Source organism: Hemicordylus capensis, chromosome 4, assembly GCF_027244095.1.
Source record: "Hemicordylus capensis ecotype Gifberg chromosome 4, rHemCap1.1.pri, whole genome shotgun sequence".
Classification (NCBI taxonomy): Eukaryota; Metazoa; Chordata; class Lepidosauria; order Squamata; family Cordylidae; genus Hemicordylus; species Hemicordylus capensis.
Genome location: NC_069660.1, coordinates 265,763,183 through 265,776,989, shown reverse-complemented (window position 1 = coordinate 265,776,989; position 13,807 = coordinate 265,763,183). Strand labels below are relative to the sequence as shown.

General features: G+C 42.2%; 1 protein-coding gene across 2 annotated transcripts in view; it reads left to right on the top strand.

Moving 5' to 3' along the window:
- PDE7A (phosphodiesterase 7A) overlaps positions 1-5,730 on the top strand; it is a 112,994-nt gene extending 107,264 nt beyond the window's left edge. For both annotated transcript variants that reach the window (XM_053249570.1, XM_053249569.1), the window contains 2 exons: positions 2,565-2,645; positions 3,975-5,730. In XM_053249570.1, the coding sequence (XP_053105545.1) occupies positions 2,565-2,645; positions 3,975-4,186 (293 nt within the window). In that variant the 3' untranslated portion in view covers positions 4,187-5,730. The remainder of the gene's footprint in view (positions 1-2,564; positions 2,646-3,974) is intronic.
- The last annotated feature ends 8,077 nt before the right edge of the window (positions 5,731-13,807 follow it).

The following is a 13,807-nucleotide window of genomic DNA, read 5'->3' as shown; positions in this document are numbered from 1 at the left end:
GTGATGCAACACTTATTAACTAACAAACAGCTCCCAGTTGAATTGCCCAAACACCAGAGGCACAAAAGACCAGCTGCTGATTGACAAAATGATTGTAGAAAACTGCAAGAGAAGAAAAACAAATCTAAGTGTTGCATGGATTGACTACAAGAAAGCCTTTGATTCATTGCCTTACACATGGATACTAAAATTTTTAGAAACAACTGGTGTCAGCAAAAACATTCAGATATTTATTTTTTAAAAAGCAATGAGCATGTGGAGTACACAGTTAACAATCAGTGGTGAGACACTTGGAACAGGTTAGCATTAGAAGAGGCATTTTTCAAGGGGACTCACTATCCCCTCTGTTGTTTGTAATCACCATGACCCCACTTTCACAAATACTAAACAAAACAAGCCTCGGATACCAAACATCTCAAACATCAAGTAAAATCAACCATCTGCTGTACATGGACGATCTGAAGTCGTATACAAAGTCCCAGTCAGAAATCAAATCACTGCTAAACACTGTCCGTATATTCAGTAGCGATATAGCAATGGAGTTTGGACTTAGACAAGTGTGCTGCATTAATAATGAGCAGAGGGAAAATAACAAAAACAGAAGGAATCGAACTGCCCAATGGAAGCAAGATCAAGAACCTGGAAGAGAAAGAACATTACAAATACTTGGGCATTCTCCAGGCTGATAACATTGCACACACTGAAGTTAAAAGAAAAATTGGAAGTGAATACATCAGGAGAGTTAGAAAAATCTTCAAGTCCAAACTCAATGGCGGGAACACCATACAAGCCATAAACACCTGGGCTATACCTGTTATCAGAAACACTGCAGGAATAATAGACTGGACCCAGGCTGAGCTAGAGATGCTAGATCGTAAGACCAGGAAAATCATGACCATCAATCATGCTCTGCACCCCCGCAGTGATGTCGATAGGCTCTACCTCCCTCGCAGCTCAGGTGGAAGAGGAATGCTGCAAGTCCATCAAACAGTAGAGGAGGAGAAAAGAGGCCTTGAAGAATATATCAAGGACAGTGAAGAAGATGCACTTCAAATGGTCAATAACGCGAAACTATTCAACACCAATGAAAGAAAGCAGGCCTACAAGAAAGAATAAGTAAAGGACCGAGCAGAAAAATGGAGAAATAAGCCACTGCATGGTCAATATTTGCAAAATATAACTGGAAAATCACTAAGACCCAGCAATGGCTTGAGAATGGCAACTTGAAGAAAGAAACAGAGGGTTTAATACTGGCTGCACAAGAACAGGCACTAAGAACAAATGCAATAAGAGCAAAAGTCGAAAAGTCAACAACCAGCAAGTGCCGCCTTTGTAAAGAAGCAGATGAAACAGTGGACCACCTTATCAGCTGTTGTAAAAAGATTGCACAAACTGACTACAAAGAAAGGCATGACAAGGTAGCAGGGATGATACACTGGAACATCTGCAAAAAATACAAGCTACCTGTAGCCAAAAATTGGTAGGACCATAAAATTGAAAAAGTTGTAGAAAATGAGGATGCAAAAATATTATGAGACTTCCGACTACAAACAGACAAACATCTGCCACACAAATATACCAGATATAACTGTAGTCCGGAAGAAAGAAAAACAAGTTAAAATAATCGACATAGCAATACCAGGGGATAGCAGAATAGAAGAAAAAGAAATAGAAAAAAATAACAAAATACAAAGATCTACAAATTGAAATTGAAAGGCTGTGGCAGAAGAGGACCAAAATAATCCCAGTAGTAATTGGCGCCCTAGGTGCAATTCCAAAACACCTTGAAGAGCAACTCAACACCATAGAGGCCACAGAAATCACCATCAGCCAATTACAAAAAGCAACTTTACTGGGAACAGCCTATATTCTGCGATGATATCTATAATAATAATAGCAACAACACTGATGATAAAATTCAACCATCCCAGGTCCTTCAGAAGGACTCGATGTCTGGATAAAACAAATCAGTCAATAACACCTGTCTGACTGTGTAAACAACAACAACAAAAATTATATATTTCAGCAATAAGGCCTTTAAATGCAGTTCAGTCCTGTGTGTTGGATCCACATCTCTGAGTTTGCCTGCTTATTTACTGCAATCTACAGTATTCATGACTAGGAGATTACACTAATTATATCACTAGCTATGCTACAGTACCTGTGAAGTAGCTCATAACCCTGAGCTCCTTATCTCTTACTGATATAACATTTCATAATGGAAACACATTATTAATCTTTTACTAAACTAATCAGAATGTACTCCTTCTGTGAGAGTGGTATGTACTGCTAATTTTCCTGCTGAAAACAGCATATTCTTGTGCTTAGCAACCAGGATCCCCTCCTTTAATTATTTATATTTGCAAAAATTACAGTGAAACTAGTGTTTAGATGATAAAGCCTCTAGCTTTATTAAACAGTTGATGTTGCATATCCTTGATCAAGGTGAGGCCTGTCTAAGTATAATTAGATCTATCTGTCGGTTTGTCTATAAATGTGAAGCTAACTCTTTCAGATTTATTGAATTTTAGGAAATGGCTTACTAAACAATATTCTGTTTGTAGGAGACGTTGAAAAAAAATACCATTTGGGTGTAAGTCCGTTATGTGATCGACAGACAGAAACCATTGCCAACATACAGATTGGTAAAGTTCTTATATTTCCTATTATTATATGTTTAGGGGTATCTTTGACAGAATTTAAACAAACTTGCTATTTTAGAAAAAATTCTTCCTCCAGTTATATAGACCAGTTCTTTCTTAGCTGGCACTTAACACTCCTTTGCCTGGAAAAGATAGTTGAGCATGTCTATTGAATGTGAAGTTTCCACCTCAAACTGTTTGGAGACAGGAACACTTTTAAACTACGTGTCAAAAATAAAAAAATTATCTACATTGACCCAGTTCAGATATCACAGCTAAACCATGGCTTGCCCCTCAGGAATGTGGGCTCATGTGCTCCATCCTCTCCTTACATATGTACTGCATTTATCTGAATCTTAAGACTAGGTTTTTTCCAAGTTCTTTGATGTTAGAAATTAGGGGGTCATCTTAAATTCAGAGTCCCTTTCTTTTCAGGTAAACACAGTATAACCTGCATTTAACTTGTATTTTTAAGGTGGTTGTCTTAATTCAGAGCTGTCTTCTATTTGGTTAAATATAGTGGGTATATTCCCTCCTGCAGTTCTCAGTAACCATTGTTTGCTCTGATGTCCAAATAGAACAAACTATGGTTACCAGTAATTGTAGTTTGCCTTCAAACCATAAACTGATATTTAGACCTCATAGTTTGGCCATGACAAATGAACTGGGCTGCAATGTTAAGCCAAGAATCAAGGGAGCATCAATCTAACCTCATGATTGATATTGAACCATAGCATTTCAGGAGCAAATCTCAGAGTGCCCCCAGCTCCCCTGGCCAAAGTAAACTTCCTTAGATGGTTCTTTTGGTTCCACACTGCTACATTGTGTATTGCTTAGCTCTTTCAATCATATGTAGTACTTAAACTACCAGTCACAGCACCACAGTGAGAACATAGCATCCCTTCACACCTTACCTAATAATTTTCAAACGCTAGCTTAAGGTTGCTGTTTAGAGGAAAATTCAGCTTGGTTTTTAAGAGGCTAATAATCTGTCAGGCCATTTTGCTTCAAATGTGTGTAGCTGCAGGCCCAAACTTAGAGATCCTGTTTTCCCAGGAGATTTGCCTCATTCTGCTACTTAACAGTATTTGTGTGGCTCAGTAGCAACCTGGAGTATCCCCTCTGTCCTTAGCTTGCATTTGTACTAAAATGTATTATTTTTGTCATTTACATTTATAGATTGCCACTTATCAGAGTTGAATGTGCAGAGGACAAAAAACACAAAATCCATTTAAATCACTGTCCAGTGTAAATATTAAACTTAAAACTTACAATCTCTTTTCTTGTATTTAGTTCCATAGTGTTTTTTCTTTCTTTCTTCTTCTTCCATAGGCTTTATGACCTATTTGGTGGAACCATTATTTGCAGAGTGGGCCCGATTTTCAAACACCAGGCTATCTCAAACTATGCTTGGTCATTTGGGACTGAATAAAGCTAGCTGGAAAGGCATGCAGAGAGAACAGTCCAGCAGCGGTGATGACACTGATCCTGTATTTGAGGAAATGGATTCTGAAGCAATACCTCAGGAACACAGACTGTCCTGACCCCAGGATCTGCTGAACGAACTTCCTCTTGTCTGGTATCTGCAGAATGGGATTCGAGGATAAATTTTGTCTGACTGCCAAGGTTTCAGTGTAAACAATGCCAGCATTATTTATTTCCACGTTTTTCGTTTTGATAAGTTTGAACTCAGTTTTCAGTGACAAAACCTGAACACAGAGCAATATGCGTATGCCTCGGCTTTTGCATGGAACCCTGAATATGCAAACCAGAGGAGTGATTGAACCTCGATGGGGGAAGCGTACAAGATGCATTTTTACGTGCCACATAGTTCTGTTTTTATTTTGTTTTTAGAGGAAATTTGAAACACGGCCTTCAGAGTTGCCACACGACAGGAATGATTCAGTTCTCTTGGAATTTTGCAAGACTCCATCCTTGTCTAAAATGTGGAAATATGAAGTGCCCATACTCGGTTGCCTCTGGCAAGAACTGATGTTTACAAATGTACTTGGAAACTATAGGTTCTCAACTAACCTTTGTGCATGGCTGTGAAGGAACCACTAACGTCTTTGGCGAGGGGACGTTCAAACCTGAAACTGCAGCTCATTTTCCTCTCAGTAAGAGAAGAGTCTCTCACATGTCATAATCTTGGCTATGCATTGGGAACTGAACATTTAACATAAAGCACAGCCAAGCTTTACTCCGTTGTAGAATGAGAATGCAATTATAGCAGGCAGGAAATACTTCTGAGTTTCGGGAGGGGAGGTGGGATGGAAAGGAGGAGACTTAATTGTGTTAAGATTCTGCAGTGAAAACATTGCATGTTGTTTTCACTATTGTACACTTGAACTGCACATGCAAGAAAAAAAAGGTGGAATGATTATGAACACCAGAAACAGCTCAGGGTATTTGCCAATCTGAAATAAAGTGGGATGGGAAGCATGTTCTTCAGAACAAGGGTACAAATGCCCCTTTCGCTGCAGTGTGTGTGTGAGTGTGTGTGAGTGAGAGAGAGAACTTGGGGGTGGGGAGGGGATGGGAAGGATTTGAAAGACGTGTTTTTTTTAATTTATTCTTTTTAGAATGTGACATTTTCATGAGCAGCCGCATGGGGGGAAACTAACAGGTTGCTACAGCTGCCTTAAACTATGCACAAAGCTAAGTGACCAAATTTTGTTGTCGATTGAAAAGTGCATTGTTTACTTATTCCTCCCTCTACTGAAATGTTACCCATTGTGGGATTTTGATGTGAAAAGGAGAAATGTTTTTACGGACAAATTTTAAGGACTAATTTTTAAACTTCAAGCATTCCTTTTTTTGTAATTTGTTTTTTACATTGTTTTAAGTACTGTAAGCACAACTGTAATCTATTTTCAGAAACTGGTGCTTTCCTTTTGTTCATTTGTATTTCCCTTGTTCTTACTGTAAAGACTGTTTATTCCATTCTGTTTACAGTTTGCAACAGCCATTTTTGGGAGAGAGCTTCAGTGTAAAGCCATTTGTTAAAGGCTTTGCCATACTCATTTTAATGTGCCTGTTGCTGTTAACCTTTGATTAATAATAATAATAATAAAAAAATTTCACTTTGTCTCTGGAGTCAAGCCTCAGAGATAGAGAAGTAGTAGAAATTGTTTTAATCAAAAGTCCTCTTCATAGCCCCTTCAAGACTTGTTTGAAAATATGTCTTGAAATGTTTCAAGCTTACTTTGATGTTGAAGCAGGGAGGTAAAATGGAAGAGCAAATGTTTCAAATACTTGGTTTTTCCTTGAGCATGGATTTAAAATTTCAGATAGCCATTGCATACAAACTCTATTTAAAGAGGGAAATCCACTTTGGGAGTGTGTGGATCTTTAAACATAGTTTGCCTTGGTTCCAGTTATGGGAGTGTAACTATCTTCCATTAGTAGCACTGCAGAAAGTTTAGCATAATGTGTGGGCTTTGGGCTGAGTCTTCCTATTGCTGAGTTGCTGGAGATCTCTTTGAAAGTGTAGAACCAAACTCTTATCCTTACTGTGACTTTGAGAGTACTGCTACTGCCTCACTCAAAATGCTGTGACCTCACATCAGGCAATTCTGAAGAAATCTTAAACAGCAAACCATTCCACAATTTTGAATCCAGTGAAAGGCCTTCAGATATCTGATCTAGTACAATGCCTGACGTTGGACTTCCAGCTAATTTTTCCTGATACAATGGGTGGGTTTCTGCAGTTGTCATCTATTGGGAATTAAGAGAACCTGTAGCCACCTGTCCCTCTGAACCCATCAGACAATGAAGTGCCACTTGCTTCCCATTAACTGAGACTGCAAATCTGTGCATAGAGTGGGTGGGATACAGTGGCATGACAAGGTATGCAGTTGGAGAGATGTTTGTAATCACAATGAAACTTTCACATCTTTGTGTTTCCTGATACAATAATTCCTAATGTAGGGAGATGTGCCCCCCCCCCACCGCTTTATGCAGCAAGAATACACAGAAGATCCTTTTTACTCACATTTCTCTGCCACTTGGCAATGGGCAAAACTGCCCTTAATGCTTCATTTTGTTAGCTGGTGTGCTACATTTTGAAGAAAATTTAACTGGACTGTTCCATTTAGTTTGAGGCATTGAAAGAATGTATTTATTTTTGGGAAATGTGAGGGAGAAATAACAAATCAGCTGAAGGAAACAAGTTCTCCAGTTTGACTTTTGGCAGTTTTCTTTAAAATTTGAGATGTTTACAGTTTGCCATCAGAACAGACACCAGTTTTCTAAAAACAAGAATCTTTATACAGCAGTCCTAGAAGTATTTAATTTTGCTCATTAGTTTCAAGCTAACATTGTATTAAGGCAAGTTGTTTTACATGCATAAATTATCTGCTTTGTAACTTGTCCTGTTCTGGCTCTTGCATGTCTTAAATGTAAAGCTGCAGTATGACTTTAATTCACTTGGGATACTGTAGCTAAAAAGGCTGCATAAGATGCTTATGAGCAAGTGTACTGGGTTGTCAAAGCATTTACAGTCTGTATACCTCCCCAAAGAACTGTTGTAGAGGTACTTCAATTTTTGTAATCTAATTATGAAACTAATAGCCCATGGACATAGGAAACTGCCTTCTACCGAGTCAGACCATGGGTCCATTTAGCTCAGTATTGTCTACACAGACTGGCTTCTCCAAGGTTTCAGGCAGGAATCTCTCTCAGCCTTATCTTGGAGATGCCAGTGAGAGAACTTGGAACCTAGATGCTCTCCCCAGAGCGAATATTACCTACTCAGTTCTAAACAGCCCAAATCTCTTACTCTCTCTATAAAGGCAAACACCAAAGAAAGCCCACCTCAAAAAATCCTGCAGTTCCTATTTTATAATAGCATATTTGCAAAATGCCTTGGTTTTCCTGGAGAACAGCTTTTGAGTGGTCACTTCAGTTTTATTGATGGGCAACAAAAAATGATGCTTTGAATAAGTCATGCTCTATGGTGATGTAGAACAAAAATCTAAGCTTCTTCAGTTCGAGCAACATCTACAGATAACTAATGTGTTGAATCTGGATAAGCTTATGCAGAAGTGTAAAATCTCAAAGTGACCTGTTATCATCATGAGAAATGGGTTACTCACATGTGCAGGGACCTTCCAGATGGATTAATTAGCTCCTCTCTGGCACCCCACACCCCATGCATGTACTCAGTGCCTTCCTTTATTTATTAAAAGATTAAATATACTGCCCAATCCACAGACTCGGGGCAGTGTACAAGCAAGAACAGCATCTGAGATTTCTAAAAGAGGGAGAGATTTAAAGGGCAAATGCCTGGTGGAAAAGAAACATCTTCAATAAGATCTTAAAGGCAGGAGGCAGACCAAATCTGGGGGGAGAAGAGAATTCCAAAGTGAAGGGGCAGCAACAGAGAAAGCCCTTCCATGGGCCCTGGTACTACGGACCTCTCTGAGACCAGGGACCGAAAGAAGGGCAACGTCAGAAGATCTCACAGGATGGGACAGAACTGGCTGGGAGAGACGGTCCTGAAGGGTTTTAAAGGTGAGAACAAGCACTTTGAATTTGACCTGGAAGCAAATAGGTAACCAATGCAGCAACCGGAAGAGAGGTGTCACACTATCATATCTGCTAGCACCCATAAGCAGGCAGGCTGCTGCATTTTAGACCAACTGAAGCTTCCGGGTCATCTTCAAAGGCAATCCAGATAAGAGATGATGAGGGCATGATTTACCGTTGCCAGGGCCTGCCGGTTGAGATAGGACCTCAACTGGCGGACCAGCCGAAGCTGGGCAAAGGCACCTCTGGCCACGGCCTCTACGTGCTGCTTGAGCAGGAGCCCTGAGTCCAAAAGGATCTCCAAGTCCTCACGGACGACCACCTTCAGTGGCAGCACAACCCTGTCCAGGGAGAGACTCAGACTTGGCAATTGGCCAGATCGAGGAGTAAGCAAGAGCAACTCAGTCTTGGAAGGATTAAGTCTGAGCCTGTTTTGGCCCATCCAGACCCTGACAACCTCCAGACTCTGGGCAAACACAGAAATGGCATTTCTGGAGTGGCAATATACAATTGAGTATCATCGGCATATTGATGGAATATCATCCCAAATCAACGGCTGACCTGCTCCAGCAGTTTCATGTAGATGTTAAGAATGGGTGCAAGAACTGAGCCCTGAGGCACCCCACAAAGGAGTGGCCACAGGGCAGAGCACTCACCAATACACACCGACTGAAAGCGCCCACTAAGGAAGGAATGGAAACACTGCAAAACAGTGCCCCCATTACCTAACCCGCGCAGGCACTCCAGAAGGATATTATGGTCAATGGTATTGAAAACCACTGAAAGATCTAAAATGACCAAGAGGGGGCACTGCCCTCAAGGTCACGATACAAGTCATCAATCAGAGCAACCAATGCCATTTCCGTGCTATGCTGTGGTCTGAAACCCGACTGACAAGGATCTAGAAAATCAACTTCACCCAGAGCTCTCTCAAGCTGGGCACATAGAACCTTCTCCAAAACCTTTGCAAGGAAAGGAAGGTTGGAGATTGGTCTATAATTATCAAGGACCTCAGGAACAAGAGAAGTCTTCTTCAATAGAGAGCACACCACATACTCTTCTAAGGCTGCCGGCACAGACCCCTCACGAAAAGAATTCAATTCCTGAAGCCAGGATCTTACATTCTGCCCTCTACTCTAATGAGCCAGGAGGGGCAAGGGTCCAGGCTACAGGTCACAGCACCAATACCAGAGAGAATCCTGTCCATAGCCTTAGCAGGCTAGTATCCCAGATGACGTCTCTGTCATCTCATTGGATCCTGTGCAACTGGAGTTCAACTCCCACTGAAGGCAAAAGAGTCAAACACCATTTTGATTCTTTTCGACTACTGTCTTGAGACCTTCAGGTTGTTGCTCCTCAGTAATTAGAAAAGAAAATGTTAGTCTGTAGTCAGAAAAACAGTCAATCCAATCGAATGAGTTTATTATTCTTTGGTTTACTAGACGTCAGACTTGTTTGTTTGGAATTATATGGCTTTGCTAGTAGAATGGAGGGAGCGGAGAGAAAAAGACTACTTTCAAATGTTGCTCTCAATGTAGAGTGAAATTGCCTTCTACTGATTAACATGCACTGTGCCTGTTGTGTTTGGGTGAACAGCATGTCTGTGCCATGTGCAGAATTTGCAAATCATTTTCAAAAAAAACTTTGAAAAATCAATTGTTGCACCTCAGAGTGGCTTTGTATGGAGACGTGCTGTGTCTGCCAGTGTCAAGCCTGAGACAGGAGTCAACACTATGGGATCGGCACTGAAATCAACATTAACTGTTTCGATGTTGGAGTCAGGGTCTGTACACGCATAGTCTAAAACCCTGGTGAGTGACCCGGAAGAGATCATTTTTTTAAAGCCAAGAAGCTCCAATGCTGGACAAAAGAAACATATGGCACTGAGTCTCTTCAGATTACTTAACGGTTAGGACCCAGGGTATCTGAGGGACCACCTGCTCCCAAGGGTTGCTGCCCGCTTGATGAGGACATCTGAGAGGGCTCTGCTCCGGGTGCCGACGATGAGGGAGGCCCGGCTGTCGTGCACTCGGGACGGGGCCTTCTCTGTTGCTGCGCCCAGACTTTGGAATGTTCTCCCAGTGGCCATTTGCTCCTCAGACTCCATCACAGCTTTTAGAAAGCTTGTTAAATCTTGGCTTTTTATCCAGGCTTTTACAGTGAGGGAAATAAGTATTTGATCCCCTGCTGATTTTGTCTGTTTGCCCTCTGACACAGAAATGACCAGGCTATAATTGGAATGGTAGGTTTATTGTAGCTGTGAGAGACAGAATAACAACAAACAAACCCTCAAAAGCCCAGTGCCCAAAAGTCAGCAATGGATTTGCATTGTAGTGAGGGAAATAAGTATTCGATCCCCTATCAACCAGCAAGATTTCAGGCTCCCAGGTGTCTTTTCACTATATGCAGGTAACGAGCTGAGATTAGGAACACCCTCTGTAAGGGAGTGCTCCTAATCCCAGCTTGTTACAGTACCTGTATAAAAGACACCTGTCCATAGAAGCAAGCAATCACTCAGCTTCCAAACTCACCACCATGCCCAAGACCAAAGAGCTGTCAAAGGATGTCAGGGATAAGGTTGTAGACCTGCACAAGGCTGGACTGGGCTACAAGACTATCGCCAAGCAGCTTGGTGAGAAGGTGACTACAGTTGGCACAATAACTTGCAAATGGAAGAAACACAAAATAACTGTCAATCTCCCTCGGTCTGGGGCTCCATGCAAGATCTCACCTCATGGAGTTGCAATGATCATGAGAACGGTGACAAAGCAGCCCAGAACTACATGGGGGGAACTTGTCAATGATCTCAGGGCAGCTGGAACCATAGTCACCAAGAAAACAATTGGTAACACACTACGCCGTGAAAGACTGAAATCTTGCAGTGCCCGCAAGGTCCCCCTGCTCAAGGCAGCAGTTTGCCAATGCACATCTGAATGATCCAGAGGAGAACTGGGCGAAATTGTTGTGGTCAGATGAGACCATAATCGAGTTCTTTGGCATCAACTCAACTCGTCGTGTGTGGAAGAGGAGGAATACTGCCTATAAGCCCAAGAACACCATCCCCACCGTCAAACATGGAGGTGGACACATTATGCTTTGGGGGTGTTTTTCTGCTAAGGGGACAGGACACCTTCACCGCATCGAAGGGACGATGGATGGGACAATGTACTGTCAGATCTTGGGTGAGCACCTCTTTCCCTCAGCCAGGGCATTGAGAATGGGTCGTGGATGGGTATTCCAGCATGACAATGACCCAAAACACACAGCCAAGGCAGCAAAGGAGTGGCTCAAGAAAAAGCACATGAAGGTCCTGGAGTGGCCCAGCCAGTCTCCAGACCTTAATCCCATTGAAAATCTGTGGAGGGAGCTGAAGGTTCGGGTTGCCAAACATCAGCCTCGAAACCTTTCTGACTTGGAGAGGATCTGCAAAGAGGAGTGGGACAACATCCCTCCTGGGTTGTGTGCAAACCTGGTGGCCAACTACAAGAAACGTCTGACCTCTGTGATTGCCAACAAGGGTTTTGCCACCTTTGCCACCTAAGACATCTTTTGTGAAGGGATCGAATACTTATTTCCCTCACTACAATGCAAATCCATCGCTGACTTTTGGGCACTGGGCTTTTGAGGGTTTGTTTGTTGTTATTCTGTCTCTCACAGCTACAGTAAACCTACCATTCCAATTATAGCCTGGTCATTTCTGTGTCAGAGGGCAAACGGACAAAATCAGCAGGGGATCAAATACTTATTTCCCTCACTGTACATATTTGTTTTTATCTGTTGTATTGTTTTTATGCTTGTATTTTATAGATTTTAAACTTGGTTAGTTTTTATACTTTTAGGTTAATATTCTTATTGTCATTTTATTGTATGTTTTTTAACTTTTGTGAACCGCCTTGTGATTGTTTTTAATGAAAGGCGGTATATAACCGCAGCAATAAATAAAGATGCCGACTCTCCACCAGCATGGTGTAGTGGTTAGAGTGCTGGACTAGGACCGGGGAGACCTGAGTTCAAATCCCCATTGAGCCATGATACTAGCTGGGTGACTCTGGGCCAGTCACTTCTCTCTCAGCCTAACCTACTTCAGAGTTGTTGTAAGGAGAAACTCAAGTATGTAGTACACCACTCTGGGCTCCTTGGAGGAAGAGTGGGATATAAAATGTAAAAATAATAAAAAAATAAAAATAAAAATAAAGAAACATAAGTCAAAGACTCCATCAAGATCAAGGACTCCCTTGCCTACATTGGTTCAATGACAAGATTCGTCGACATTGATTGATCTTTCGCTACCAGTCTCTTTGTCGAAAACCTCTCTATTCTGTGGACCCGTCAACATTGACATAGATGCTAACTTCGATACCAAACATGTTAGTATCGATGGCCAATGTCAAACATGGATTGACTCCAAGTTCATCATTGGCAGTGGTGCTTCCTCATTCCTACAAGCCGCTGTCATCTCCAGTGCAGACGCCTGTGAGGTCTCCCCTGCTGCTGTTTGACAATATGGATGATACCTTTTTGGATCCATAATGAGTATGTTGGACTCTCCCACCAGTACTCCTCCTGGCTCTATGTGGTGGCTTGGACGTTGATGAGGATGCGGATGGAGATTCAACTCTTAAAACTCCATCCATGTCACCTTTTACAAGTTCTACCACCAGAATGGATCCTGCCTCTTTCCAACCTCTACAACCTGCTGTGTCGATGACCTTTGGTGCCACAAAGGGACCCATTACACTTGTGTGGATTTGGACACAATGTCTCTGGCGACTCATATGGACTTTGCTGAATTTCAATTGTGGAGGGCACAGTGTATGCTGCAAGACCATATTAGGCAGCAACAACCTGTTTCTGTACAATGTATGCTGCTGCTTCAGCCTGCTGGCTTCCACCTCATTCTACGGCTGTGGCGACCGTGGGAGAGAGCCAGGGGGTTCACACTCTCCCTCTTCCAGCTGATGTGCCTGTCATATCTGCGGCACTGTCCTTGCCTCAACATCCAATTACACCTGCTCCTGCTGGAGATAGCGTATACCCATCTCTACCCACACACCCAGTGGGGGTTCCAGAAGTAGTTCCTATACCACCTTATGAGTCCTCTGATTCATTGGAACCGGACACTGATGATGAAGGGGGAATTCCGGAGCATCCTTCAGATCCACTCTCTTTCCCCCCGCAAAACCTTCCACCTCACCTAATGAGGAACTGAAATCATACACTAAGATGATACAGCAAATGGCCAAGTTTCTAGGTCTGGAGATAAAATGTCGTACTCTGGACCCTATTTACAAGATGGCCACAGTACAATCGACACAACCTGTTGCCTTGCCCATGTTACCAGTTATCACTAAAGCGGCTAAGACAGCGTGGGAAGTCTTACAAACTTCTACCCTGATTTCCAAGCATCTGGAGTGTTCGTACTGTATCCAAGAGGAGAATGCTTACCTTCTAAAGCACCCTTCTCCGAACTCTTTAGTAATAGAATGCACAGCCTCGTCTAAGTTGGGCCACTGTCATTCAACCACTTCCAATAAAGGGAGAAAGCTGGATGTTTTTGGACACCATGTGTACTCAACTGCGAGCTTGTCTATTCACATTGCAAATTATGCGGCCTGTATGGCACGTTGTTGTTGTTA